We start from the raw sequence: 26,833 nt of genomic DNA, 5'->3' as shown, positions 1-26,833 counted from the left end.
CCCAGAGAACAATATATCCAAAATACGAACATAAGACATCCTGAAGATGTCATCAAGATATCTTTTAGATATTATGTCACAGATATCCTCAAAACATCTGTAAGACATCTATATCACATCTTACGTCACTTTTTTGAATATGTATGCTGTCTGGGAACTTAATATTCTTAACTATGGAAGTCAAATTTTGACGCTATATCGTAATACTATTATAGAATAATAACTTTCTAATTCAATACATTTTTAAGTAAAAAATGTAAAATTTAGAGTAGGACCATACATGTTTCACTGCTTATATAATAATAGAATATAGACTAAACATTTCCGGATATTATAATTAAATATAATTTTAATAATAATAATGGATACCGTAATATTAGAAATAATGCCTGTTTATTGAGTAATAATATTCATAAAAATTAATATTATTATATTAATCACATTATTATATATAACAATTAAAGTTAATAATTAAAAAATATATAAAATATATAATGTGCATATACAATTGTGTACTTTATATATTTTACATATTTTTTAATTATTACAATATCGATGTTAATAGAAGTATATATAATAATATTACATTATACATACTACTTCTATTAATATATATAACAATATAATACTATATAATAATGTTGACAGACTTGTTTGTGGTCAATTATATATTTTTTAATAACCGGAAATTAAAATTAAAGATATAAGAATTTATTTAGGATACTGATTTTGATAAACGTTAGCAAAAACTATTGAATTTACGAGATCGACAATTACGTATTATTCTATGTCAAATTACGCGTACAACGTCCCTTTTTTATGTATTTATATATTTATATATATTCTTAAGTCGTTATATGTAATGTGCCCGTGTGTTTATGAAGAGAATCGCGGGCATTAATCCTAATTATATCGAAAGTATAGGTAAACACTCCAAAAGCAACAGAACACAGCGTTCATATTGTACAAGACTTTGAAAAAGTCACTATATATTCATCGTCTCAAGTAAAAATACCTACTTAATATTAAGTAATATCTAAAAAAGAGAACTAAGATTTGAACGCGTTGTTGTAGAAGCTCAGAATATTGAAAATTAATGTATTCAGAGAAACATGTAACGTATTATGAGATTTCTTAGAAGCTTAAATGGTGTTTTCCCTCATTAGCTTGATTTAAAACAATTTTGCGGCTTTTCTATAATGTATAGATAAAGATTACGTTACTATTATGTTATGCTACTGAGTTTGATGAATCCTTATTAATTGCTTGTTCGCTCAATATATTGAATATCAGTAATATTACTAATTGTAAGTCAAATCGACGGTTTCATCGAATTTCGATTCTTAAAGTTTAAAGTCATGTAATATAATACTATGAAGCTACAGACTTCATCGTGTCTTCGCAAATACGCCATTGCAATTTCCGAAAATACAGTGTGTTAAAATGCATTATATTCCCGAGATTGGCACCTTGTTTTTCTTTGCAGAATGGAATGGAAAATTTTTGATACTGTTTAAATATTGATAAAAGTAAAATTACTGTCTTTTGCGAAATTATATATGACTACACAAATCACATTCCATATACTTCATGCAAATAAAAGTAGAGAATAAATAAAATAGTACAAGAGTTTCTTATGATAAATACATTTGAAATAATGTTTTGATAAAATGATAAAATGACGTAGGCCAGCAGCCTATCACCGACACTGCAAGAGCACTATAAAGCATTTTTTATTGAAAGATCCGTTAAATGATGAGATAGTCTATTACAATTATATTCATTTATTGTCAAGCTTAGAGATAAATATCATATTCCTCGCTAGTGACGTCATCTATCATCAATTTTATCAAACAAACAAAATGTATATATTATTTACGAACAAATTTAATCTCAGTAATATTATTGAAATTGCTAAAACGAAATATCGTATCAATCTACTATTGCAAAATCTGGACAAATGTTACGATTTAAGACAATATAACAAATTGTATTTAATTTATACGAAAAGCAATTAAAAATATTGTTACATTGATCTTCTAATTATTTAATTATTTGAAAGTATTAAAATAAATCGAACGTGCTGTGATATTTTGCAATTATATTGCCATTACAATCAACTTTATTCTGAGATATATAGATCTATTACGTCTACTCTTTATATAATACGCGTCACGCATTATTCCAATATATCCTAGAGCTTTATCAGCGGGATCGTTAGTATTATTACGCTCATGAAATTCTACAAAATTTTCGCGAATGTTAATAAAAAAACGTATGTACAATTTACCACCTGACATTGATCGTGTTAGGGGGAGGAGGGAAGAAAACTAAGTTCAATTAGGATTCATCAAACTTTCGTTACAGTACATATGGATAATTCCCTTAAAGTGTCGCTATATATAGATACCTTGCAGAAGAAATGAGAGAACACGTTATCTTAATTATAAGATAATGTTATAGCGTAAAATGTTTCTTGCGATACAAATCCATAGTTGAACGTTGCATTTTTTTGCAATGATTTTTGCGTGTCGATCATGCGTGATAAAATTATTCTTTATATTGAACAGTTAACGTTCTGAGAAGGCGATGATTTCAAAAACGGCGAAGTAGCGCGATAATATTATATCTGTAAAATATAAATTCCACATTGATTTTTCAATAAATTCAGATGATTACAGATACATTAAATTTAATAATCGATTCTGAAAAGATGATAGAACTGATAAATACAAATAAATATATCTAATAAACAATTATAACATCGTGTGAAGAATTAGATTACTATCCACATATTTTTATAGATAGAAGTCTTCCTTATTTAAGTACAAATCAATTGTACTAAATGTAAAATTTCGCAATTCTTTTTCACGAAAAAAAATCGTTCTTCAATTTATACTTACGATGTTATTATATGTTAATTTCAGAGGATCGAATAAGGAACGTCGTTCTGTAAAATCATCGCGTTCGACGAATGCGACGTGAGTGTTCATGTTACTTAAGTTAAAGTATATATTATCTGAATAATTAATCTTCTCGAGAGCTTCCGTTACTTCAAAGCTAATATATCTGAAATACTATGGCGTAGGCGGCTTCGCGCGACAGCCAAAAATGCATGAGAGCACGTGTGTTTGTGTGTTACCCGACTTGCTTCGCTCTTCTCTGTTCACAAAGCAAAAGTATGTGCCGCTGTATATGTGCCGTAACCGCACGTTTTTCCTGTTCCTCATCATCTTCCTCTTCTTCTTTTTCTTTTTACGTAAACGATATTTTTATTACATGTCGAAGATCGATCGGACAAAGTCTCCGACTTGTTTTCCCATTCGCATTACAATTAATCATCACATTTACCCTAAAACGCAAATCCGCGCGTATTCACGTATTTAAAAAGAATAAAATAGTGAATCGATATAACGTATATACCACTGTTTTTTCCGTTTTCTTTTTTCTTTGCTAGAGTAGATTAAGAGACAATTACAGAATGATCTTTACGGACAGAGCTATGAAAATACCCATGCGATCTTAATACTGCTGATAAAATTATGATTTTTCGTGTTCCTTCTCGCGTCGTATCCTGTAACTGTTGGGATAACAAACTTTTTTTTGCAAAGAAATTGCAATTTGTTTCTAATTTGAAGAATTTTCGTGTATTAGTAATCGCCAAATATGTCACGAAAGATTTTATTTACCGCGAAGGAAACATAGGTACTTTCACGCTGTAAAATACATTTCCACATTCGATATACTAGTTAAGAGACATTACGAATTGTACTAATGTTCTTTTTTCTACGTGATACACCATAATATTAAAAGAGGAGCGAGTTAAAAATGATCGTTATATATATCATATTTGTTCGTTTTCCTTTTCATAAGAGAGTACAAATTATAAGATTTTTCCAGATATCTTCATCGTTATTATCGGAGAAAAATCCACCATCTCACTTATTCGTCATTTATCTTTGTTCCGATTATTTTAAGTTAGGCCCAGAGCAGCCGGCAATGAATTTTAATACATCACGTCATTCGCTTGCCATGCGAAAACACATACTTAATACGAAGAAATATACAAATACCAAAGAGATGCCGCCTCTTTTCTCGAGATAATTATAAACTATAGCGTAATTATCTACTAAATCTACTTTATACAACGTCTACTACACACATGTCTTTGATAAACTAATCTTTTACTTGTATAATTCAGTTGTTGGAATCCCGAATTAACACCGCACAAACTAAAAAATCTTCACTCTTTCTAATGGAAAATTTATTATGCTCTTAGCCATCGATTGTGCCGTGTAACGAGATCAATTTACTATACTACAATATTTATAAAATATTTGCGAATTAGAACCCAAATGTTCGTGTGCAGAGAACCACTGCGTGCTTTGTTTATATTAAAATCGTGTGCCAGCTAAAATGTTGCTATTCACTTCAGCAAACACTCGACCCATTTATTTACGCAGCGGTTTTTCGCACGTACTCCATGATCATGCACGAATGTCCGAGTCTTAATAATAATTTGTGCCATATATGACCTTACGTATCTTTCCGATCGTGTTCGTTCACATTGGTGTTATCCTGCTTGAATCAATGCGACTATAATTACATCGTTTATCGTACATTATAAAAACTTAAGAAATATTTCATGAAATCTGCACACATATACAATTATTGTACGATAAATTTAAGTATTTTTGCATCTTAATAAATAATTTTGAAAAATAAAATTATGAAAAGAATATACAAAATACGAATTCTGTAACATAATATTACAGAATATATATATATATATATATGTGCATATTTAATTATTTAATACATTAATTATGCATTCTTCAATAAGCTGTATATTAATTGCAAAATCCCATCGTCATATTTACAACACATACATAAGAAAAATTATATCTACATGCCTAATATCTAGAAATTAACTATTGCTGCAAGAGATAAAATTAAAGAATATATTATACACAGCAATATAAAAAAAGTCTTTCCCATTTCGATAAAACTTTTAGCGAATCAGTGTATATTTGTGTAAAGTGTTGTAAATAACAGATTGCACGTTTGAATCATTTGCATTAAATAAATTAATGAAAAATAAAAATTGCAAATGAGATAAATTCGAAAATAGATTAATATGCAGGTACATTTGCACTGTAATTATGTGTTCAAAATATTGCCTATTTTATAATATTGTTAAAAATTGTCTAATAGATATTTTCTACGATAACTAAAATAATTAGAGCCTACATATTTTTTTTTGGTAGCTGCGACTAAGGATAAACAAGATATCATGCGAATAGAAATGCAGTGGCGGAAAGAATGCGAAGATGTTCGCGCGTGATTGTATATAAAAAAAATTCCCTCGTGTTTCTCTCGGTGGCAACTGAATTAACAAGTATTAGATTGTGATACAGAGCACATATACATTAATCGGACCCAAACGAATACTTAAAATGCGGGGTAAATGTTGAACTGATCTCACTTGATGTTATGATAGACGTGTGTGATGAACATCATTACATTATATCATACTTACAAATACACCCGCTACATTATCATCTATATATGTTTTCTTGTTCTCCTTATATAACATTACCATATTATATCAATATATACGTGGCCAATAAGAACAGATTTGTACTTGCATTGAAATTGTTTTAAGTCGATCACTCCAATCACTTCGCACAGCCCAGTATAGCATGTATTTCATATCTTTTTTTGTTTTCGTTTCGTTTAAAAATACAATTTTTTTTATTTTTTTTCTCATTGTGTGGATGGCAGCATTCTTATCAAAAGATTGGCTTGGAGAATGTTGTAATGACATTTAGGAAGGGCGAGAAGGGAGATTCCCTTTAAAGTATGTGTCTCTTTCTCTCTCTCTCTTTCTCACTCTCTTTCTCTCTCTCTCTCTCTCTCTTTCTCTCTAGTACACCACTACTAGTTTCATTTACTAATAAATGTGTAAATGTGTTCCAATTGTGTTAAATGTCGATATCACAGAGGCTTCTCGATCGGAATATCGTTTTCATTTTCATTACTTTTTTGTAGGAAAATAGGTATCTACACATATTATGATGGTAAATAGAGAGGTTACAATAATCTTTAGGCATGGGAGTAAGATAGTTCTTAAAAATGCAATACACTATACATGGGCTAGCTAAACGCATTACAACACGGCTCCCTTCACCTGGTCGTTAGAATTATGTTCGTCGGTATCCCGTCGATAGCGATCGCTGTTGATTGAATGTGCGGCAATGCATGGAGTATTTGTGTAACATTTGCTATTATAGTAAAAGTAATGCGAGTGATATTGCTAGAGCCAGAAGTAGAGAAGAAGTGATGCAAATCCTTTTTTTCCCCCCTTTTTATTTTCGTTATTGATTCTTCGTCTTCTTACGGTTACTTGGGCCTAGATCGCAGCGGCTGCTACCTGCGTGAGATCAAACCGTTGCTTGTTCCTACTGTCGGTGTCATCTCTAACTCCACTAACAGAGGAAAGTGATCTAAAATAAGAAACAAAATGTCGCTACCATCCATATCTTTGTTAGCGGAATGTAAGCAAAAATAATGTAAAACAAAATAAAACTCACCCGATGGAACGTGAGGATGAGGACATCCTACCACTTTATGCTCTTTAAACCATTCTGGGCTCAACGGACCTAGGAGGCCCAGCGGTACCATACTTTGTTTCGAATAAAAAATGTAATCTATTATGCCTTTAAATTCGAATCTGCAAGCGTAAAACAAATGTGTTAAATATTCGCATGTATATCATATTATATACATGTATAAAATATTGTGCAAAGAAATAATAAGCTTAATTACGTGTAATTGGTGTAGGGCATAATGTCCTCGCTATAGGCGGATGCAAGCTTGAAAGAATGCGTGAATTCGTTGGGTTTATCGCAGCCAGAGATCTTTTGTAAACACGATTTATATGCTAAATCCTTAAAATCACGATGATCGGCCGCCACGCGTCCGGATGTAAGAAATTCAATCACACCTGCGGCAAATGATATATTACTATTAGTTTCATTTTTACCAGTTAATATACACATATTAGTGATTACTAAATAACAAAATAAACAATTCAAAGAAAAATTTAAATAAGATCATTAATACGTGCGTTACCAGAATCAGGTAAAGAATTAAAGTCGCCACAAAGCAACAGTTGAACGTTGGAAGAGTCAGGCTTGTGGCCGGGTCTGAAAGACTGGCCAGCTTGGTCCAAAATGGAACGTAATTCATTGCTCAGCATCATCGTCTGTATTAGTTTTACATCGCAGAATTCGGGATCCCAATGGATGTGCGCCGTACAAACTAAAATTGGTTGTTGCACTTGTGCCGGGTCAGATGGAACACCTGCAAAAAGAAGATCAAGCGAGTGCATTCAGATAGACGATCGTACAATTTTCCAGAAGTCTAAACTTTCCAAATAGAAATGTAAAAGGAAAAAGAATTGCCAGGAAAATAAAAAAATCAACGTTTCATATTTTACTTTGATGTTTTATTTAGATATACGTGTTGCAATATTTAAGATACATTAGAAAAATATATGTTATCACAATAATTTATTATATCTTGATATATTGAAAAATCAAATATTTTGATCGCTGTAAATTGACTATTATTAATCTTCTCATGCATATCTATACTGTCAAATTAATCATTTTGAAGTTCAAATGTTATTATTGCAGCCAGATTATTTATTATTACAAATTTTGACATGTGTGCTAAGTGAAAAATACATTAATCACATAGGAGCAACTTAAAATAAGTTTTAACTATAAAAATTAAAATTTTTAGATATTGTATGTAGTGGAGACATTGTATATAGTATAAGTATTGTACTTTTTTTTAAAAATGAAGAAATATTTTAACTATTTAGTGTTTAGTAATACAGTATATAATTTAGGTTTGCAATTTCCATGATAACAATATTTGACAAGAATGACACAAATTAATATTATAAACTTTATTTAGAAATTGTAACAAATGGCTTAATCTAGTTTTAACACTAAATGCAATGTATGTTCACATGTTACTCTTAAAATAAACGTATTTACCGAAATATGCTTATTAAAATAATCCAAAGAATTATTAAAGATGCCAGAAAATTAATTAACTGTATATTATTATATAGCAGGATTGAAACTACAGATTACTGTGTTACTAAATGTGCCAAAAATGTAAATATTGCTTCATCGTACATAATCATTAGCACCAATCTAAGAAAACAAAAGATGTATTCTTATTAAGATTTGAGAAATTTGATCAAGGATAAAAAAGTTATATACACATTGGATTCTTTCCTTAAAATATAATTATCAATGTAAATACGCCATAAAGAAGTAGACACGGATAAGCTATAAGAAGTTTCTGGTCTTCCTCTCCTGACATAGTAGAAAAAAGTCTAGAAGCAGAGAGTGATGCCCAAGTGACAGCCAGGATTGCGAAAGTCAAGCCCATCGGGCCTCGCAATGTAGTGAAGACACCGAGTCCTGCCAGAACCACCACTGGCAACATGCAATATCCCAGTACAGATGCAACGGATGACAGGGTGATGTTACTGCTGCCACTCATTAGAGATTGTAGAAGGTACATGAGTATACAGGATGTCATGGCCAATCCATATACATAGCCAAAGTGTGCCTTTGAACCAGCTAACAGAAGAAACGCCGCAAGGACTAAGCAGAACATCACAGGTCCTGCTAAATCTGAATCTTGTAGCAGATAACTCGCGTCGTCAATCTGTCCTTTTCTATGAAAAGGATTCAATACAGCCAAAGTCTTTTGCATTATCCGATCGGGATCGATACCAAGCTCTTCCAGCAGAGGTGGCTCATCTTCTTCCTCTCCGAAACCAGTGGTACCTATATAAAAAAAGAGTATCATAAATATTCCCTACAACAGTTGACATCAAATCAATCCTCGAGCGGATGTTTTAATACATGAAATATAACGAGCTGTTGATTCTGACATAATAAATTTTCATAAATGTCCTTCAAATCTCATATTCAAGTTATTTCGGTATGTACAATATTTATGGATGCGTCACATACCACACACACGTTGATGTCAATTCTGCCAGCTCGAGAATCAAGATGATTGTGAGCACGCCGTCTTAATCTTTTTCTTTACCTTTCGCATAATCGTCCTGTGTGAATAAATCATTGCCGTAGGGATTCTGTGTAGGATCCAAGAAGCTGTTTTGCCCGTATGAATAATCGCCGGGCATCTGCTCGTATGTTTGAAATTCGAATTGTTGGTTAGGTTGGCCAAAACCGGACGTATCGAAGTTGAACTGGCCCTGTGGCGGGACCCAATAATTGTTATCCTGGCCAGTGTATCCGGACATCCTGTCGTCGTAACCGTGCTTCTACTTCTTCTTCAGCAAAATCTTAATTTTTCTGGGCTCGAATGACTCGAAATAACACATCGATTCGTACGTGTTAAAGATTCAGGTTAGGTTGGATCATTAACGATCCTACCAATAGCTGCGAAATAGTATCGATATAACAGTACGTTGCTTTAACGACGTAAGATAATAGTTTGCTTTATAGTACATATATAATTTGTAAAGAAATATTTTTTTTGTATTTTTGTTAAAGTCTATGTGCATTAATATTATTGGAGGTTAGTTTTATATTTTTGCTAAATACATATAATATATGTAATATATATTTATATTACAATGTTATAAATCTGAGGTAGTATATATATTTATATTACAATGTTATAAATGTATTTTATGATTTTTTTTCTTCGTTAACATTACATAATTCATTCACTTCCTACAACTTTTGCTTTGCGCACAATTATTCGACGCGTGAAAAATTTTTTCACTTTTCCGTTTTTTCCTTTTTGCTAAATACAACCTTATTGAATGAAAATCTGTGTTCAATATAAGAATACGTAATGATAGGAGAGAGAATGTTTATATTTTCTATTTCCCTATTTATATCGCTTTGAACTTAGAAAAACCATCCCAGAAAGATAAATATCCCTTAGGTGCGCACATTTCCCCTAATTCTAAGAACATCGTAAAACAGAACATTAAAAAAAAAAAAAAATTCAAAAGGGTAAAATGAAAGGAAAATGAAAGGACAAAAAGGAAAGGAAAGCAATTGTTGAAAGTAATAAAATAAAGGCATGGAACAAGGTTTATTAAGAATTGTTTAGGGAAAAATATGTTGAAAACTTTCCATGCATTAAAACGTGACAAAACGGTGACATGGGACGTAACAATGTACAGTATATGACTATTTAAACAAGTGTTCTTCCTGCATTTTTTCTCTCTTCTTTGTATTTATTCATTTCTATATTTATATCTATTAAATACGTATCCGCATGTCAATTTGTATGACAGTTTTAATGTGCACCAGTGCATACAATCAAATTCGCTATAAAATATTCTTGCCGATATCATTTGATTAATCAATAATTGACTGTAAAGTTGAAAAATAACTTTTCCTCTTTTTTAATAGAAATTTAATTTTTAAAATTATATCACTTGAAGACAAAGACGATTTCTTTTCTCTTTATAATCTATTTTTTATGCTTGGTTTTCCTATTTGTATTTTTACTTAGTTTCAGTTTCTCTTTAATTCCTTTTTTGTGATGGTTTCAGATTAGTTTAACATCAATTTAATTATGTATTCAAATATATAATTAAAAGAATTTCACACACACACACACACACACACACACGTATGCACACAAAAGGACGCTATATACGTGAAATTGCGGAAGCTCATCGTCTTTCAACTCAATTCACAATCTCTCCCTCCGTTATTAATTGCAAGGGTGATTAAGGTGAAACGAAGCGGGTATGTGGTGCTTCAGTATCAAGTTATCAGTATACAATTAGAACATTCATCAGCATTAAGAGAGTGTAAATCCCGAATCTTCCGTTCGGAGAGCCAGCTCTCGGCTTGGCTCTCAAGTCTGTAATAAGACTCGTAAATTAGCACCGCTGATACTCTCCCGTTGCGCAATTACAGCAGATTAATGCTGTATTTATTTTCCGGTACCGATAAATTCCCCTACCGGTCAGCCGACTGGAAATCGTCGGAATAGAAAACACTCTGCCGCAACAAGTACGCGTATAAAGTGCTCCATAAACAAAGGAGACTGTTGGCTTCTTGTTCAAACTCTTCTCCGAGTCCATATTTTAAAAATGACTATGATGAAGAGCCTCTCGATACCGCGACACGTAATTTCCGTTTGTTGAAAATATGAATTTACGTGACTGTGGAAATAAGTTTATCAAACGCAACAGAGTCATCAATAGTAGTCTGAAGTAAAAAGCTCCATATTTTCAGAGGCCCTGTATACGATCGTTCCTTCGCCCCCGAGCAGATTGATATCTCGCGATTCAACCTTTACGGTATATTAACTTACTCGTGACTTAAGTAATTCCCGGCACGTGGTAGGAAGTCAAGTTGTTCGCGATAAAGGAGATGCTAACGGTATGATCCTGAGATGGTCATTCGAAATTAACGCCTGAGTGCGTCCATTACCGGAAATCAGTGTGTTAACCCGTGTTACTGACCTTTTCAATCGATTAATCATTCCGTGGAATGATTTCTCATCGCTTTCGATGGAAAAGAAAAGAATTTAATACTAAGCTAATTTATCTCTCAATCAGCATAATTATTTAACAGTGCGTGCAAAATTACTACAATTTTGTATTGTTAAAAGAAAATGTATAATAACAAAAGCAAGAAATAAATCTTTCTTTTATTTAAAAAATGAAAAGATTGAAAGAGATAGTTTTAAAACATTGGAGAAGAAAATTAATTCATTTATTGTGTCGGATTAGCTGATGAATTCGATGCTTTATTTTATTTAAATTTTTCGCGATAATTTTTAACCTAATAACGATATTTTATGGAAACTTTTTAATATAACTTTCAAATTCTTCGAGCAATCGACTTTAATGCAAAAATCGTTATCGTCCTTGAGGATTAAACAGCTCTTAAAGTTCTTCTTCATTGCTCTTCGAGTCCGTGGCGATTCTCCTTGGAGATTATCGAACATAAAAATCGTTATTTAATACCCTCGTGTGAAATCTAAAGGGGGGTAGAGTCTGTCCTTTCGAACACAATATCGTAAATCCACCGTTTAATTGCGCCCGCGAGGATCCGCTTTTATTATCAGGGGGGCCATACAGATTAACCCTACTCCAACCAACTGTTTCGCCTTGCGTTTCTAATCTCTCGCACTGCGTTTTTTCATAAACAATGTCCCTCAAGAATCATCTTGCTCTACAAGAAGACAAACAGTTGATTGTCCGTAGAAAAAGAAAATTATATTTCAGGATTAGAGTGTTTTGGATTATACAGTTACAACTAATATATTTTCTCGCTTATCTATATTTAAACTTCTATTGCTTATATAAAATAATAGATGAATGTTGATTACACACAACAAATAAATACGGTACACAGACAGAATGATTTTATGTAGTATCTAAAAATTTAACTAGATGTAAAAATAATTTTATTTGAAACCATTAAAATAATAACAGGATTCTCAAATCGATTGCTAGAAGGGTAAAATCTTTTGCAGCAATGTCATTAATGTTGAAGTGTTCTGCATAATTATTTAGATAGCCCAACAAAATTATTTTTGGATCTGTATCTAGCTAAGTTTTTAGGATACTGTTCTTGCTGTATATATATTTCTAGCTAAGTTTTCAGAACACTGTTCTTTCCGTATATATATTTCTAAATTATGGGCAACAGAATTGTTTATTCGAGGTTTATTGCGAGAACATTATACTATTCGATTTCATGTTGCGTAACGACGAGATTATAGAGACAGCCAGTAATGCGGCGCTCGCCGTCGGCAATACGGATATTCCGGAGTGTAAATCAAGTCAGATTAGAATAGAGGGTTAAGGTGTGCCTTCGATAGCGATTGTACGACAATCGAACCCGCGAACCCGCAGTCGCCAGGTCGAGCCGGGGGCCGTCTCGTAAATTACTGAAGGAATCAATATCGATTCTCCCTCTCTACCACCGAGTACCTTCTCGAGAGAAGCTTTTATACAAGCAACCCTGTAATTCTGTGAACTGGCCTTTACGAAGGATCACAATCCTAATTCCGTTTCGAAACTCCGAAGTGACAGTGAAAAAACTCATATTGATGTCCAATTGATATTTTTAATAGTAAATACAATAGAAATTTATTTCGATCTCTGGTAATATGTAAAAAACATATAATTAACAAGAGATAAAGGAAATATAATATTATAAATAAACTACACTAAGAAAAGGGCAATGTAAGAGTCAAACAATCAAATTAATGTAACGTCTAATTAAAATAAAATTTTAAAAAGTATATAATTGATCAATAAATGTAAAAACATATAACTACTTAAAATATATATAAATATAATATTATAGTTATATTAAAATCAATATTTCATTATTATTAAAAATTTATTATTAATATTAATATATTTAAACAAATAAAGATAATTATACTGTTAGTAAAAACTGAGCGTTTGAATATCTTTCCTGCGTTTGATATAGAAAAAGAGAAAAAGGGAAAAGAATTAATATGCAGAAACAATTGTAATGTGAGATTTGAAGAAATGGCGGTTAGTTACAGGATATTTAAAATAATGAAATGCGTGTCATTAAGACGAACAAATTCGTCTTCATGATTGCGCATTGAATTGCATCATTTTACGCAGGTTACTCGCTCTCTTTCTCTCTTATTTCTTGCTTTGCATAGATATTCATACGAAGAATGATGCGTCCGGTATTAAAGCGCTCTTATGAATGATTACGAGCATCATTCCGTGAGGAGTTCGCTTCGTCTTTGCGAACATTGCTTAAGAGTCACCTATCCAATTAGACCGTTCTGATGTGTTTAATGAGACACTTGGTGCCGATACGTCAATCCTCCAACAAATCCATAGGACGTTTCAAAACACAGAACCGAAGATGTGATTCTTTGAAAGTATCGATGAAACGCCGGATGAAATTTTATTGCAGATTAAAAAAGGAATTAATTGTAGAAATGTGTATTCTTGGATCTTTTTAAAAGAATACATTTTAAAAATTAATATGAAAATTGTAATGTAAAATAAAACGATAAGATTTTATGTACGCGCGCACTATTCTTACACTTTGCTGATAGAAAGATTATCTCATCATCATTTATTCTAAGAATAATAAATATTTACGCATAAATGAGATGCTGTACCAATAAATAATCAAATAAAAATGAAGCAACTTAAATTAATTAAATAATTGTTGATTTTATTACTTTGTTATTTTTTTATTATTAGTGTTAATAAAATATACATTACCGTTCATAAGTTCAAGCGAATACACTTGCATATGTATACTTTGTAAATAGAAGTTATTATAAAACTGATTTTTACAAGATTTTAAAGAATTTATATTAATCGAGAACATTGTAACAAAAGTTGTTTTCTCTTTTTCTTTTTCTTTAAATTTTTTTTAAAGTTAAAAACGTTTTATAAAAGTGAGTTTCTATACAAAAAATTCGATATTTGCTGCGAAAAATCACCGCCAATTTAAAACAAAATTATTTTATGGCTTAGAAACTTTAAAATATTTTTCCATTAATTTTTGTTCAATGATGTTCCATCAGCTACACAACGCTTTAAAACAAAATGAAAATGTTTAAAAAAATTTAATTTTCAATACACAATTTAAGAACAAATTTAGAAACAAAAAATAAATTTATAGTTTTACCTTTTCTCTTTCAAAATGCACTTTTGAAAACTCTGCGATTTTTTTTTTTCGCTAAGATACATAACGTTTCATGAAATGCAAAAAAAATCGCAAACGTTTCCGAATTTATAAATGCCATTAATGCTAATGTATATGGGTGTGTGAAACAGTCTGTAAGAGGATAGGTTGCCTTAAGTTACGTTGAAAAATAGAAAAACCACGCGCACTTACTTATCATGCATGCATACGTGCATAGTTATGGACTTTTCAGTGTATGGCGGCTCAATATATCTGTGAAAAATCAAGCGGAGTGACACACGCGAAGGAACACACGTTCCCGAGATGCTCATTCGAGATAGGATTGGCGTCTCTGCAATATGTGCGTATTATAAAGCCTACGAGAGAGTCTGCTCGCGATTTTGCTTCGCCTCGGGCGGAGGATGCTGAACGCGCTCCCGATGCGAACGCGCTCTTCTTCTCACGGGACACGTTGCGTCGCCAAGCGCGATTAATTAAGCGACAAGCTGTCCCGTGTGTAACGGACGACGTGTGGGGTGGGGCTCTCGTGGTTACTCGTTCGCTCGCGAATTCAATTACCCGACGATTTATCTGCCGATAGCCACGAGGTCGTGGAAATGCGAATCATCCGTGTAACGTTACACAACACGCATGCACGTACATGCTTCAAGCAAATGCGTCTTTTCATACTAGGAAAAAAATCCTACCTTGTTTTTTGTATCAATTTTGAGTCACAAATGACTCAGGATTGTGTATGTATACATTGTTAAATTATACCCACAATTTTTGAGTTATTTTTAATCATTTCTATAGATCGTCCTACCCAATATATCGTTAATTTGACGAAAACAATAGAATAGAATAATTTAACTTGAGCAAATGTATTTGACTTAGTGTATCGTTTACGATACGTACATACGTTAATATGCACGTTGTTTACTAAAATGGTAAAAATGGAGATGGATTACATTTTTACAGACATAGAAATTAAAAATAATTAAAAATAATAAACTTTTTAACTCAGAAATTACTATATTGTTTCTTTGTTATCTAACAGCGTACGAAAAAAACTTTGAATCAATCGATTTTCTAATCCTCTGATTTAAACGATAATACTTTAAGATGTAATAATAATAAGAAACTTTATTAAATATAATAATTAACGAAGATGCAGAATAATGTAGTATACCTAAGTATAAGCAATGGGAACAGATATTAACTATACAAAAGGTAAAATTATAGCTTTATATATATGCTGATTTTATAAATTTAATTTAACAATACGTCTTAACTGTTTCATATCCGGCATTATAGAAATCTCTCAGTGATGAAACTTCCTTAAAGTCTCCTTGATAATGTCATTTTATCTTAACTCGAGTCGAATAACATTTACATCATGCTTTTAGAAGCGTGACCGCTCTAATTTTCCAGGCGTAATCGCGCAGCAGTTGATCATTCCACGAATAATTAAACTTCCTTCTTTCTTTCTTTTTCTGTTGTTTCCTTTACACGCACCGCCGAGAAATTCGATACTTCGTATCGCCTCATCGTATCTAAATGCATTCCGTTCGCCGGACGGTTGTTATATCCTCGGCACGAGGAGGAATAATCCCGTGGGATCCGAACGAGTTCGCCGGCGTTTTAAGCTGGAGAAAACTTTCATCCGGTTAACCGTCCGTAAAGCCAGGCGCTTTGGTTTTCTATCCTCGAGAAAAAAGGATGAGCGTAAACTTCTAAAGAACATTTCAGCTGTGATTTCAAAGTAAACAATGCAAAAGTGAAGCAGTTGTAATAACCGTAATACTTAATTTGAAAGCTTTGTCCAGTTTAAATTTTGACATTACTCGCATTTTTCGTATAATAAGGACTTGTCCAAAACTTAGCTCATAAGCTAAACGCTTCTCTCTCTTCATTGTTTCGTTGAATGAAATGGATATATAGAAAGAATAGTTTTGCTCACAAGTAGGTATCTAAAAATTTAACTAGATACAGATCTGAAAATAACTTTGTTTGAAACCTCAAAATAATTATGTAGGACGCTAAAATTATAGTTGCTAAAAAGTCAAAACTTTTTGCAACATTGTTCGTTATGCTCGAGATTCCTGTGTGTAATTATTTTAATGGTTCAACAAAGTTATTTTCAGATCTAGCTAATTTTTAGACACTGTAGTAAAACCGTTCTTTCCGTGTAGAAAACTAAAAAAGATAGACGTTGAACAAAGCACTAACGTCCGTTTCTTCTCTCTCGCTCAATGAGACGATAATAGAAAGGAGGAAGTGTTTAATTCACGAGTTCTTAGTTTTGGACAGGCTTGATATAATATATATGATTACATCGTATAAAACTGTACGACGTATAAAATTCAGGGAAGAACGTCGGCACGACATCTTTATACTTTATAGCTGTTACGCGTTATCGCTTGGAGAACCGAGGACGCTATCGCAGATTCAGAGAAGACGTTCCTCGTGCACGGCGAATGATTAACGTTTCTCCGACGTCGCCTTTAAATTTCTGCGCGCGGAAAAGAATCTGGTGGATAAACGATCCGCTCACTTGCTCCCCTCATATCTTCGAACGGCGGCACATCGTTCATCGTGCCGGCAGCTGATATCGGACTATTAGTACTGCCGATGGTACCACTATTAGTCCGAGCGATGGAGGCTCGCGTATCCCGGAGATATTCCCTCTCAAGGAACGGGCGATCCTTTTTCACCAGCCGAGCCGAGAGGATATCACCTCGGTCCCACATAAGGCTTGGAACGTGTCTCGAGTTTGCTCGTATTCGAACGTGAGAGATCATTAATCGCGCCCTACTGACATGGTTACATGGATTTTAGCTCTTCGATCCAGATCTAATCTCGATATCTTTTCTCGACACGAGTGCATCTATCTCCACGAGGAAATGACCGGCGAATGTCCTCTTATCGCGCGCGTTAAGCGCTTCTTGAATTTTTTTCCAATTATATATCGTATATTTTGTTAAAATATCTGAAAATATCGTTGATATAAAGCCGATGTATTTACCACGATATATTAATAATAACTCAAACTTGCGAAATCAAGAGTATTGAAAGATGTTTGAGAAGTAGCTTTCTACGTAATTTTGTATACTGCAAATATAAATCTGACTGCAAAAATGATGTAGCACATTAGATTTTTAAAATACATGAAGTTAAAGTGTTTTAATTAATCACGGAGTAATAATCGCAATCGCAACATCGTTGCCTGGAACAGTGGAGAGGAAACAAAGCAAGACCCGGGGAGTTGGTTAAATATCAGAATTACAGAAATACGCTGAGCGCATTGTGATTCATCGAGAGAACAATGAATATACACAGTTATATTTGACTTAGGCTGTTTGTTCATCTAAACGCTGGCAGTCCGGGTTCGGTTTACGGCGTGTTCTGATTATTCACGATTACTCAATTGGCCAAGTCTTAAGCATGTGTGCATAGAGAAGCTGAGCAACGGCATCAAAGCGAGAAATGCACGGCGCGAATGTAACGCGAATATTCGTAGAAGTTCAGCGAACTTCTGCGAGTCATGCCGGGTGATAGGATTAATCCTTATTTGCGCAGAAATTCTCTGGAAACGATGAAGATCGAGAATTTCATAATTTTAGAGTATGTTGAAGAACTAGTGACTATTACGAGTAAACGTTTTTTTTTTTTTTTTTTTTTTTGAGAATATGCACGCAAATATATTTACTCGCGCATTTGTTAAGTGCCATCCGAAAATTAAAAATTTTCAATTTGCTCGTCATAACGAGTAAAAGTTTTCAGTAAGAATTTTTAATGAGATGTTTAACGAACGATCACTCGCGATAACGAGCGCTTTTTCAGCTGCGAAACAAAATTTTTAATTTCATAGACGTTTATAAAAACTTTCACTTCTAATAATATATGGTCGAGGAATTTTCTTAGAGTTACGTATATATATATATATATATATCGATATCTACAATCGTAATTTATATACGTGCGTATATAAATTAGAAATACTACGAGACGATTTGATAATCTGGCGTTCGCTATAGCGGTCTATCTCAAAGTAATAACTTGCGATATACAAGAAGCTAACCAGGTGTTAACCGCAGCGCAGGAAGCGCGCAGGAGGCTGCGAGGAGTCGCCGGTCTCGCAGACGCGATCGATTACCCTCCTATGCCAGAGAGCGAGAAGAGTCCGTCGCTTTTTCCCAGCCGGTCGTTGCGCCCGGTATGGATTAATGTAACGTAGGTAATGGCTCATTAACGAGAGCACGTTCCGACGCGTCCGAGTGAGCCGTAAGAGCCGCACTCGACCTTTGGGCTGCTATATAAATCTCGGGCCTGGTTTGCTCGCGCATTCCGCGATACGTCGCTTATACAGGGTGTTCCGGGTTTATTGCTCTCTTCGATAAGTTCGAAGCCGATTTTGAAGAGGTCTGGTTGAACGACACCCCTCTGTAGACTCTATTTTGTAACTTTTAACGACAGTGCGCGTCGGTATATCATTGCCGTTGCGCAGGGCAATTTTATAAGGGCTAAACTTGGAATAACTGTTCACTATATAATACACGGTCTGTCGACGAATTTAAATGTTTGCCAAAGTATTTTCTCTTACAGAGTAGAAAATAAATTTTGACAAAATAAATTCACCATTGAAATTTAGCAATGCCAAGGTTTCTGATCTCTTACAATTAAAATTATAAAACTGTATCAGTGATTTGATACTTGTCGAGGAAAAGTCGACGGTAGCTCAATTGGTAGAAGTGTGAGATGGTATGTATTATCGGCTCACCCTGTGCACATCCTACTGGACCGGGGTATCGTGCTCGATTTACTCGCCTCAATCATCGAACGCGCGCACTTCCTCGAGCCACGGGAAAAACGCGGACTTCTGTATATTGCACGTCCGGTAGTAGCGGCTTCATCGGTTATCGGGAGACCGGCGCGTTAATTACTTTCGTGTTTCAGGGTGTGCAAACACGCGGTTGGATACGCGCTATTCACCGTGGGCGTGTGCAAAACGAGCAGACGCTTCAGTTAGCATCGAAAGTACGTTCTCCGCCTTCCAGTTACTTCCGCGGACGGTTCAACGTTATCTTTAACCCTCTCTTGCGCGTTTCGAGATTATTTCTAGATAATGCTGATAATGCTGAAATATTCAAATGGATTCGCATTTATGGTATGCTCAGTGCCGCATGTGGGTATAATATGCAGATTTACATTTTAAAAGCTACGCGAATACTCATTAGATCGAATCGAGTTTTCTTCTCGAGAAAGAATGAGCAAAAAGGCAAGTTTAATAATTCAGTAAGTTTTTTTTTTAAACATGAAACTTATTTCGTACTCTTTGTATAGCTCACATATATTCTTTATATAACCAAAAACGGTTTCGAACAGCCAAGTTATGCGTTTGCATAAACCAAGAATATTGAGCATCCTGCAAATTCGAATCGCAGACTGGATACGATATTTGACTCGCCGTAAATATTAGGTACTCCTCTAACTTATTTACGTTCCGTGAAATACGATCTTATATTGAGAAAAAGTATTCATCTCGTTTAGATGAATATTTAAATTTAGAAATATCGATGTACTTACCGTTATCCCAAGCGGCTTCCTTAGTCCTAAGTAATGCAGCCAGTCCAATGTTGTCTTTTGGCATAACACGATTCAACATGTTGTCCGAACCCTCCGCGTTTGCCATCGCCAATTGATTGAATTCAACTAAATGCTCCTTTATCAAAGAAAATCTGCAAAAACAAATGAAAAGAACACAGACGTAAAACAAAATACAAAATTAGGTCACATATTTCAACATATTTCGAACATATAAAATTAAATATGTTCGATAAAAAATAAACTATATTCGAGATCTGAATATTCAAGAAATATCAGTAAATTATCAAACAGGAGAGATAATTTAGGATTAAAAATTTCGATCTGTCTCTTCTATCGTCGCATCGAAGACCGCAGTGTCGATTCGTATTGTAAGTCGATGGGGAAAGGAATTCCTGGTTCTTCTTCAATCGGTCGTCCAAGTCCGGGTAAATGATCGACGGACTCAATTTTGTTCCGTGAACACGTAGAAGAACTTGACGCTTGCGCGCGCAATACGACTTGGATACGATGGGACGCGACATCATCGTCCTCGGTGTAAAGCGATTTTCGTCACAACCAGAGGACTCGTGAGGGAAGCGTACCACGTACGCGATGTAAAATACCTGGACTCTCTTTTCTTTCTCCCCCCCTCCCCCCGACCACTCCCACAGCACAATATGTAAGGCACGTATCCTTGAGAAATATATTCTTCTCCGAAGACCTATTATACGAACCATCATCCCCCTCTGCCCGTGGCTAGCCTCTCCTCGGTCGTAAACAAGATTGAATCAACGTCATCTACAATGTCGCTCAAGGGAGCAGAAAGAGGATTTGTGTGGTAAGGACTGGCCAAAAATAAGAAAGAGGGTTGACGGCGGAAATCCCAAATACGTAATTGACTTTTCCCCGTTGTCTGAAACAGCTCTCCGTCTCGATTCGTTATTAAATTAAAAAGAAATTAAAAAGACGTCATTTTAATACAAAAATCAAGTAAAAACGTTGTATACATATAAATAAAACTTACAATAATTATAATTTATAAAATACATACAGTATAATTATATTTATAACAAACGAGAGAGAGAGAGAGAGAGAATAGCTCTCTTGAAGTAGCTATATACAATAGTAGATCTAAAAATAATTTCGTTTAGACTATTATACTAACTATAGGTTGTTAGAATATTGGCAAAATATGATGTAGCATTGTCATTAACGTTTAAGTGTTCTACATACTTATTTTGATTTTAACTAAATTATCTCCGAATCTACATCTAGCGAAATTTTTATTTCAATAAATCGTTCTTTGTATATAATTAAGTACATTGTTTACGTTTAGTTTACACGACTTATTTCTCACATTCCAAAATGAAATTAGTTGCGCCAGAAAAGTGTGTATTGTTTGATGGTTTACAGAATTTGACTAGTTGTTATCGTGCAAAGTAAGTTCCCTACTTCCCTTTTCCTCCGACCTTTTTTTTTTTTTAATCGGCACTTCGACATTGCGCCGTATAACTCGCGACGAGGCAATAAAGTTGGGAATGATCGAGGGGCGAGCGCAGAAGGCGGAAATTGAACGCGAGTTGAACTTTACGCTCATCGCGTGAACGCTGATTTGGTTCGGTCGATTTAGTCGCGTTGTGCAGCCAGATTGAAATCGACGGCCACATCTTTGCAAGCCGTAAAACTGTAAGCTCCTCTTTTTTCCTTCTCTTTTTCACCTTCGGCCGGTCAAGTCCAACGAGATGGAGAAGAGAAGGAGATAAAGCGAAGAGAAAGTCCCCTCGTCACAGTAGTACGAATCGTTTTTAGTCAGACGGACGTGGCGATTGCTATATTCGTTCGTGAAATGTATTTATGATTCTTCGCAGCTTTATGCTAAATTATACAAAGCATCTTTAGTAATGTGTCTTAGTGAAATATAATATTTTTGAAGAGAGACATATTTATTTAAGTTTCATTGAATAATTCTTGATATATTTTCGAGTTACTCGGTTTCATATCAAAACACTAAAAAATCAAATATTAATTTTAACTCAAAGACGTTGAGTGGATTTTCTGAGATATGCAAAAATGTTAAAATTAACATTTTTGTGTTAATGTTAACATGTTTGCATGCTTAGAAAATCCACTCAACGTCTTTGAGTTAAAATTAACATTTTACTTTTTACAGTAAAATTATACCGAAATATCCTTTATGTGTCTAATAAAATAAACTATCTTTAAAAAGAAAAAAAACTTTTATTTAAGTTCCGTTGAATAATTTTACTAATTAAACTACAAAAACTTTGATCCCGATATTTTCGAGTTTACGAGCCACTCTCCCTAAATTAAATGATGTTTAATACTGCAAACGATGCGGTAGTTAAAACGACTTGCATCCTGCCGCAGAGCATTTAACGGATGGGATGAAGGGAGGACACGTTCGCTGCCATTGACCTTAATATTGTCACGTACAGAGGCATTTACTTCATCTATTTACGACGTTGGGTTATAAAGGGAACTGTTATGCGCGACGCATGCATACGGGCGCATTAATCGCGTTTCGATAGCTTTGGGGTCGGCACTGCAAATGTGATATCGTGGAAACCTACCATTATGCCGCGAGATATTTTGAAAATAAACATTAATCTAAATAGATATCTCGGGCAGAAGAGCGGCCGGGCGCATTGATTAATGCGTCATAGACAATGTGCACGTGCAGCTGGGACGCTCTCCGGTTGGTGGCCATCGCAAAGGCAATTTGTGCGTATCGATGCGGTAACGCGTGCGACGATATCGAAATCAGGTTCATTGAAATCGGAAATGTGTCGCGTCTGTGCACGACATGCAAAAGGAAATAAGCACAAAATTGTCATAGATTTCTTTCGTTTTTCCCCCGAAAAGTAATTATTCAAGTAATTGACTGAGAAATTTCTTTTAGGACATCTTTTAAAATTGTTCTTAAAATCTTAGTGTTATTTAAATTTTTCTTTATTCACGCTTTCCCAGTCAACACCAACTGGCAATAACAACATAACGTTAATATGTTAAGATGTTATACTCAACACTATAAATATAATGTATAACATATAATTACATAACAGTTACTTTGTTGAGTGTAAAATTATAACAATGGTGTTATGTTTCTATTTTATAATTATTGCTAGGTATTTAATATCATTCATTTATTTTTCTCACTATCGTTATAATAATAATAATAATAATTATTATTATTGTTACTGTTATTTCTCTTTTAAGAGTTGATTTTCAAGATATTGTTCCGCTTCTTTCGAGCACCAATATTATTTTCGTCATGGAGGAATCCATCGATTTCCGGTTAATTTGTTCGTCGAATACGAGAAAATGCTTGCTCGTGAAAGCGTCGCGTTCGCTTTTCTATTAAACACAGACGGCGATTTACGACGCGGCGTTACTATCTGACGCGATATTGGATTACCATGACGTTATTACACGCCAGACACGCGCGCGACGCTTTGTTAAATTACGAGCGGATGCATCTTTCATCCCGTTCGGAATTAAATGTCGCGCTTTGGAAGGCTCCGTTGTTTTCAGTATCGAAGCGTTGAGAGCGGTTCTATAATTGATTCCGCAAAGGCGGTAACGATAATCTTTGACGAAATAATTGAATATCGAATATGTAGGATCTTGTGAAAACAAGTAATATCGAATAATTAAAAAAAATTGTTTCACCACCCATTGGCTTTATACATCAAAGCAACGAAGCATTTGCGTACCAAGTATTTCAGATTTAAATTGTCACTTGTCATTTACAATATATTTCCTTAAAAATAAAACTATATACAAAGATTAATTGAACACGCTGATATAATATATATCATAAAAGGCAAAATCATAAATCGGAGTAATAAACTGTTTTAAAAATCAATTGATTATTAACATTTTACTACTTTACTTTTGCCATAATTTACGCGTTATGATGTTATCGATTTGATCTTTTGAGAAATTTCACGGGGCATTTACTCGCGAAGCATTCGATTGCACGTGATCGATAACTGTATTACATTGGACAACGTTTTCTACTGCACCATCTTGCGTTTATTAATTAAATTACCACGCCTCTTAATAAATCGAAGGATTGCCGGAGCGTCTAGACTATCGATAATCATTTTTCCTTTTTCCTCCAGCGAGCCAATTAGAACGCTCAGTGTGATAGGAAAATATGCAAAGGGAAATGACAAATTAACGTGACGTCCTCTTATGTTATAAGATTGTAAAAAAATGGATTGTTCCACCTTTCTCGGTAAACTTTAGCTCGCTCTCTTACTTTCTTGCTCTTCTACTCTTTTAATTATCCAGTAGATAAATTATCAGTTTCGAAGATGGGATAACCGGCCCTAAGTGATATAAAATTCCCTCACGTGTAATAACTTTCAATTGTCCGCGAATTAAATCGATTGTTTGAACAATTATCTGTCAACATTATATATAGACATTCGTTTGTTAATCATATAATATTATATAAAAACTTATATTTCTTATAAAAATGTAGAAAATTAGGAAATTTATTAGAAATATCTTAAAAATATCGTTGGAGAAGAAAAATAAAGTAGAGGAATAAATATTTTTACCTTCTTGTATATGGCAGACTCTGCGATATGTTTATTCTCGGCACGTTGAACTTACTGTCTGACTTCGACGCGGGGAAAAGCTAACGCGATAAATCGTAAACTTTTCGTTTAATAGAGATCAATCTGTTTCAAGTGACGCTTATGACTGCGTTTCGTCGCAACCCATACTTACGGCTCCGCCGCGTTTTCGTCGGTCACGTAATGCATTATCATCGCCACACCGAATCGAGAGATACAAGGAAATGCACTTACTTGGCGGTCCTGTAAAAAATGGCGCAGCCGTCGACGTATTTGCGGTCGTTTTCCGCCATCGTCTTCGCGCGGGACTTGGGTGAGAATATACCGTCGTAACCGTCGTGCTTGAGCTCCGGCAGGAAAAAATTGTAGAATTGGTCCGTCTCGACCTCCTGCAGACTGATGATGTCCGCGGCGTAGTGTCGTATCTCGTCGAGGATACCCTTTTTTCGATACTCCCAGTCCAGCGCCCAGCTCGGGCAATAGCCGTACATCTGCCGCGTCGCGTACTTGTCGCACAGCACGTTGTAGCACATCACCGTGAATATACCTGCGACAGTGTAACGAAACTATATATCCACATATACCTGCACATTTTTCAGATACGAATATATAACAGTGGAAGATCTAGAGAGATCAATCGCTGACATATTTTTGCCATTTGGCGGATGAAAGGATAAATTTACCGTATGTATTTCTCCTGCCACACATTTTTCTCTTTCCACGCTCTTTCCCGGAGATGTTATTCCGTTCGCTCGCAGTTTCGAACTACCACAGTTCTCGAATGTCCACAGATCGTTTGCGTTCGCGACGCGAATAATAACGGAGAGCTTTGATTTACTCCACGGGTCGATGCGCTCGTTTCTTTCGCGGCTTCATTCACCTCGCAGTTCGTAAGCCGTCCTATTTTCCTCGAGCTTCTCCCCATCTTCCGATTCTCCTTGTTTCCACGTGCCGTAAACGCGATACGTGTTGCACGCTTAGATACGCTCGCCCGCGCGCGCGGATTCTCACGGCTCGGGATAAGAGGATCAGCATAAAGCGAGCTGTCTTGCCAACGTCGCCCGGCTGTCTGCATAAATTCCCGGTACGTCTCTCTTCTCTCCGACGCGCTTTACTTAGTCTCGGTGCGACTCCGCGAGTTATCCGCCGGTGCACAATATATAATACCGTGATTAGAGCAAATGCGCGAGTATGAATCGGACGAGCGCATCGAGACGTACCTTCCCTCGTCATTCGGCGTATTTACAGTTCGAGAAACGGCGGTCGTTTCATTTCTCTCCTGCATCTCGATCATTCCATTTCAGACACTCGTCTATAACCTGGGAAAGTTTATTATACTATCGATCCGGTTCGTTAACAGGTTAATCTTTCCGCTCAAAGCGCTAATTACCGAACCTTCTGGCTTAATACCTTAGGGATATTGGCAATGGGGTGCGATCTGAGGGCGCATCGATACCCTCGAAGAACACATCTCCCGTCGATACGCTGGAACTAATTTGAACGTAGCCCAGGCGATAGACGGCCGAGCTAAACCAGTAAATCAGCGGTTCTATTACCGCGAATGCGATCGCCGCCGTACAGAGTGGAAGAGGGAGATAGAGAAAGGGAAGAAAGAGAGAGAGAGAGAGAGAACGCGAGTGTAAATAATTGAGCCGCGGTATCCGCCGCAATCCAATAACGCGTACGCGAACTTGGCTCTATGAGAGTAGCTCGCGATATCGCTGCCGCCGACGAGGAGAGAAACGGTTGAGGTATCGGCATCTCGGATTCACCCCAAACCGCCGTTACCAAAACACCGTTAATCATTCAGCGGAACGCAAATTCGCGATCGTAGTGAGAAACGTGATTGATCTTTCGCTCCTTATTGCAAATAGTATGACTAATTTTTTCTTATGTCGAAAC

At 35.0% G+C, this 26,833-nt stretch overlaps 2 protein-coding genes across 2 annotated transcripts; both read right to left on the bottom strand.

Annotated features, from left to right (window-relative positions):
• Positions 1-5,274: 5,274 nt before the first annotated feature.
• Positions 5,275-25,478, bottom strand: twin (CCR4-NOT transcription complex subunit 6-like twin). Its single transcript, XM_018542722.1, has 6 exons — positions 25,166-25,478; positions 20,325-20,476; positions 7,135-7,365; positions 6,829-7,006; positions 6,594-6,733; positions 5,275-6,506 (listed from the first exon to the last, which is right to left on the bottom strand). Exons 1-6 carry the CDS (start codon positions 25,462-25,464, stop codon positions 6,430-6,432), a joined length of 1,077 nt encoding a protein of 358 aa, XP_018398224.1. The 5' UTR covers positions 25,465-25,478; the 3' UTR covers positions 5,275-6,429.
• On the bottom strand, positions 8,317-9,546 carry Yip1d1 (Yip1 domain-containing 1). The gene is made up of 2 exons (XM_018542721.1): positions 9,145-9,546; positions 8,317-8,876 (listed from the first exon to the last, which is right to left on the bottom strand). The coding sequence occupies exons 1-2, from the start codon at positions 9,359-9,361 to the stop codon at positions 8,317-8,319; spliced, it is 777 nt and encodes a 258-aa protein (XP_018398223.1). The 5' UTR covers positions 9,362-9,546.
• Positions 25,479-26,833: the final 1,355 nt, after the last annotated feature.

This window comes from Cyphomyrmex costatus, unplaced genomic scaffold (assembly GCF_001594065.2).
Source record: "Cyphomyrmex costatus isolate MS0001 unplaced genomic scaffold, Ccosl1.0 scaffold344, whole genome shotgun sequence".
Classification (NCBI taxonomy): domain Eukaryota; kingdom Metazoa; phylum Arthropoda; class Insecta; order Hymenoptera; family Formicidae; genus Cyphomyrmex; species Cyphomyrmex costatus.
This window is presented reverse-complemented; position numbering and strand designations above follow the sequence as displayed.

Coding starts and splice junctions, on each gene's coding strand:
- Yip1d1 (XM_018542721.1), bottom strand. CDS start 9,361: ATGTCCGGATACACTGGCCAGGATAACAATTATTGGGTCCCGCCACAG. Junction 8,877..9,144: donor ACAGGACGATTATGCGAAAG/GTAAAGAAAAAG, acceptor TTTTTTATATAG/GTACCACTGGTTTCGGAGAG.
- twin (XM_018542722.1), bottom strand. CDS start 25,464: ATGTGCTACAACGTGCTGTGCGACAAGTACGCGACGCGGCAGATGTAC. Junction 20,477..25,165: donor ATTTTTTACAGGACCGCCAA/GTAAGTGCATTT, acceptor TTGTTTTTGCAG/ATTTTCTTTGATAAAGGAGC. Junction 7,366..20,324: donor GGAAGCCGCTTGGGATAACG/GTAAGTACATCG, acceptor TTCTTTTTGCAG/GTGTTCCATCTGACCCGGCA.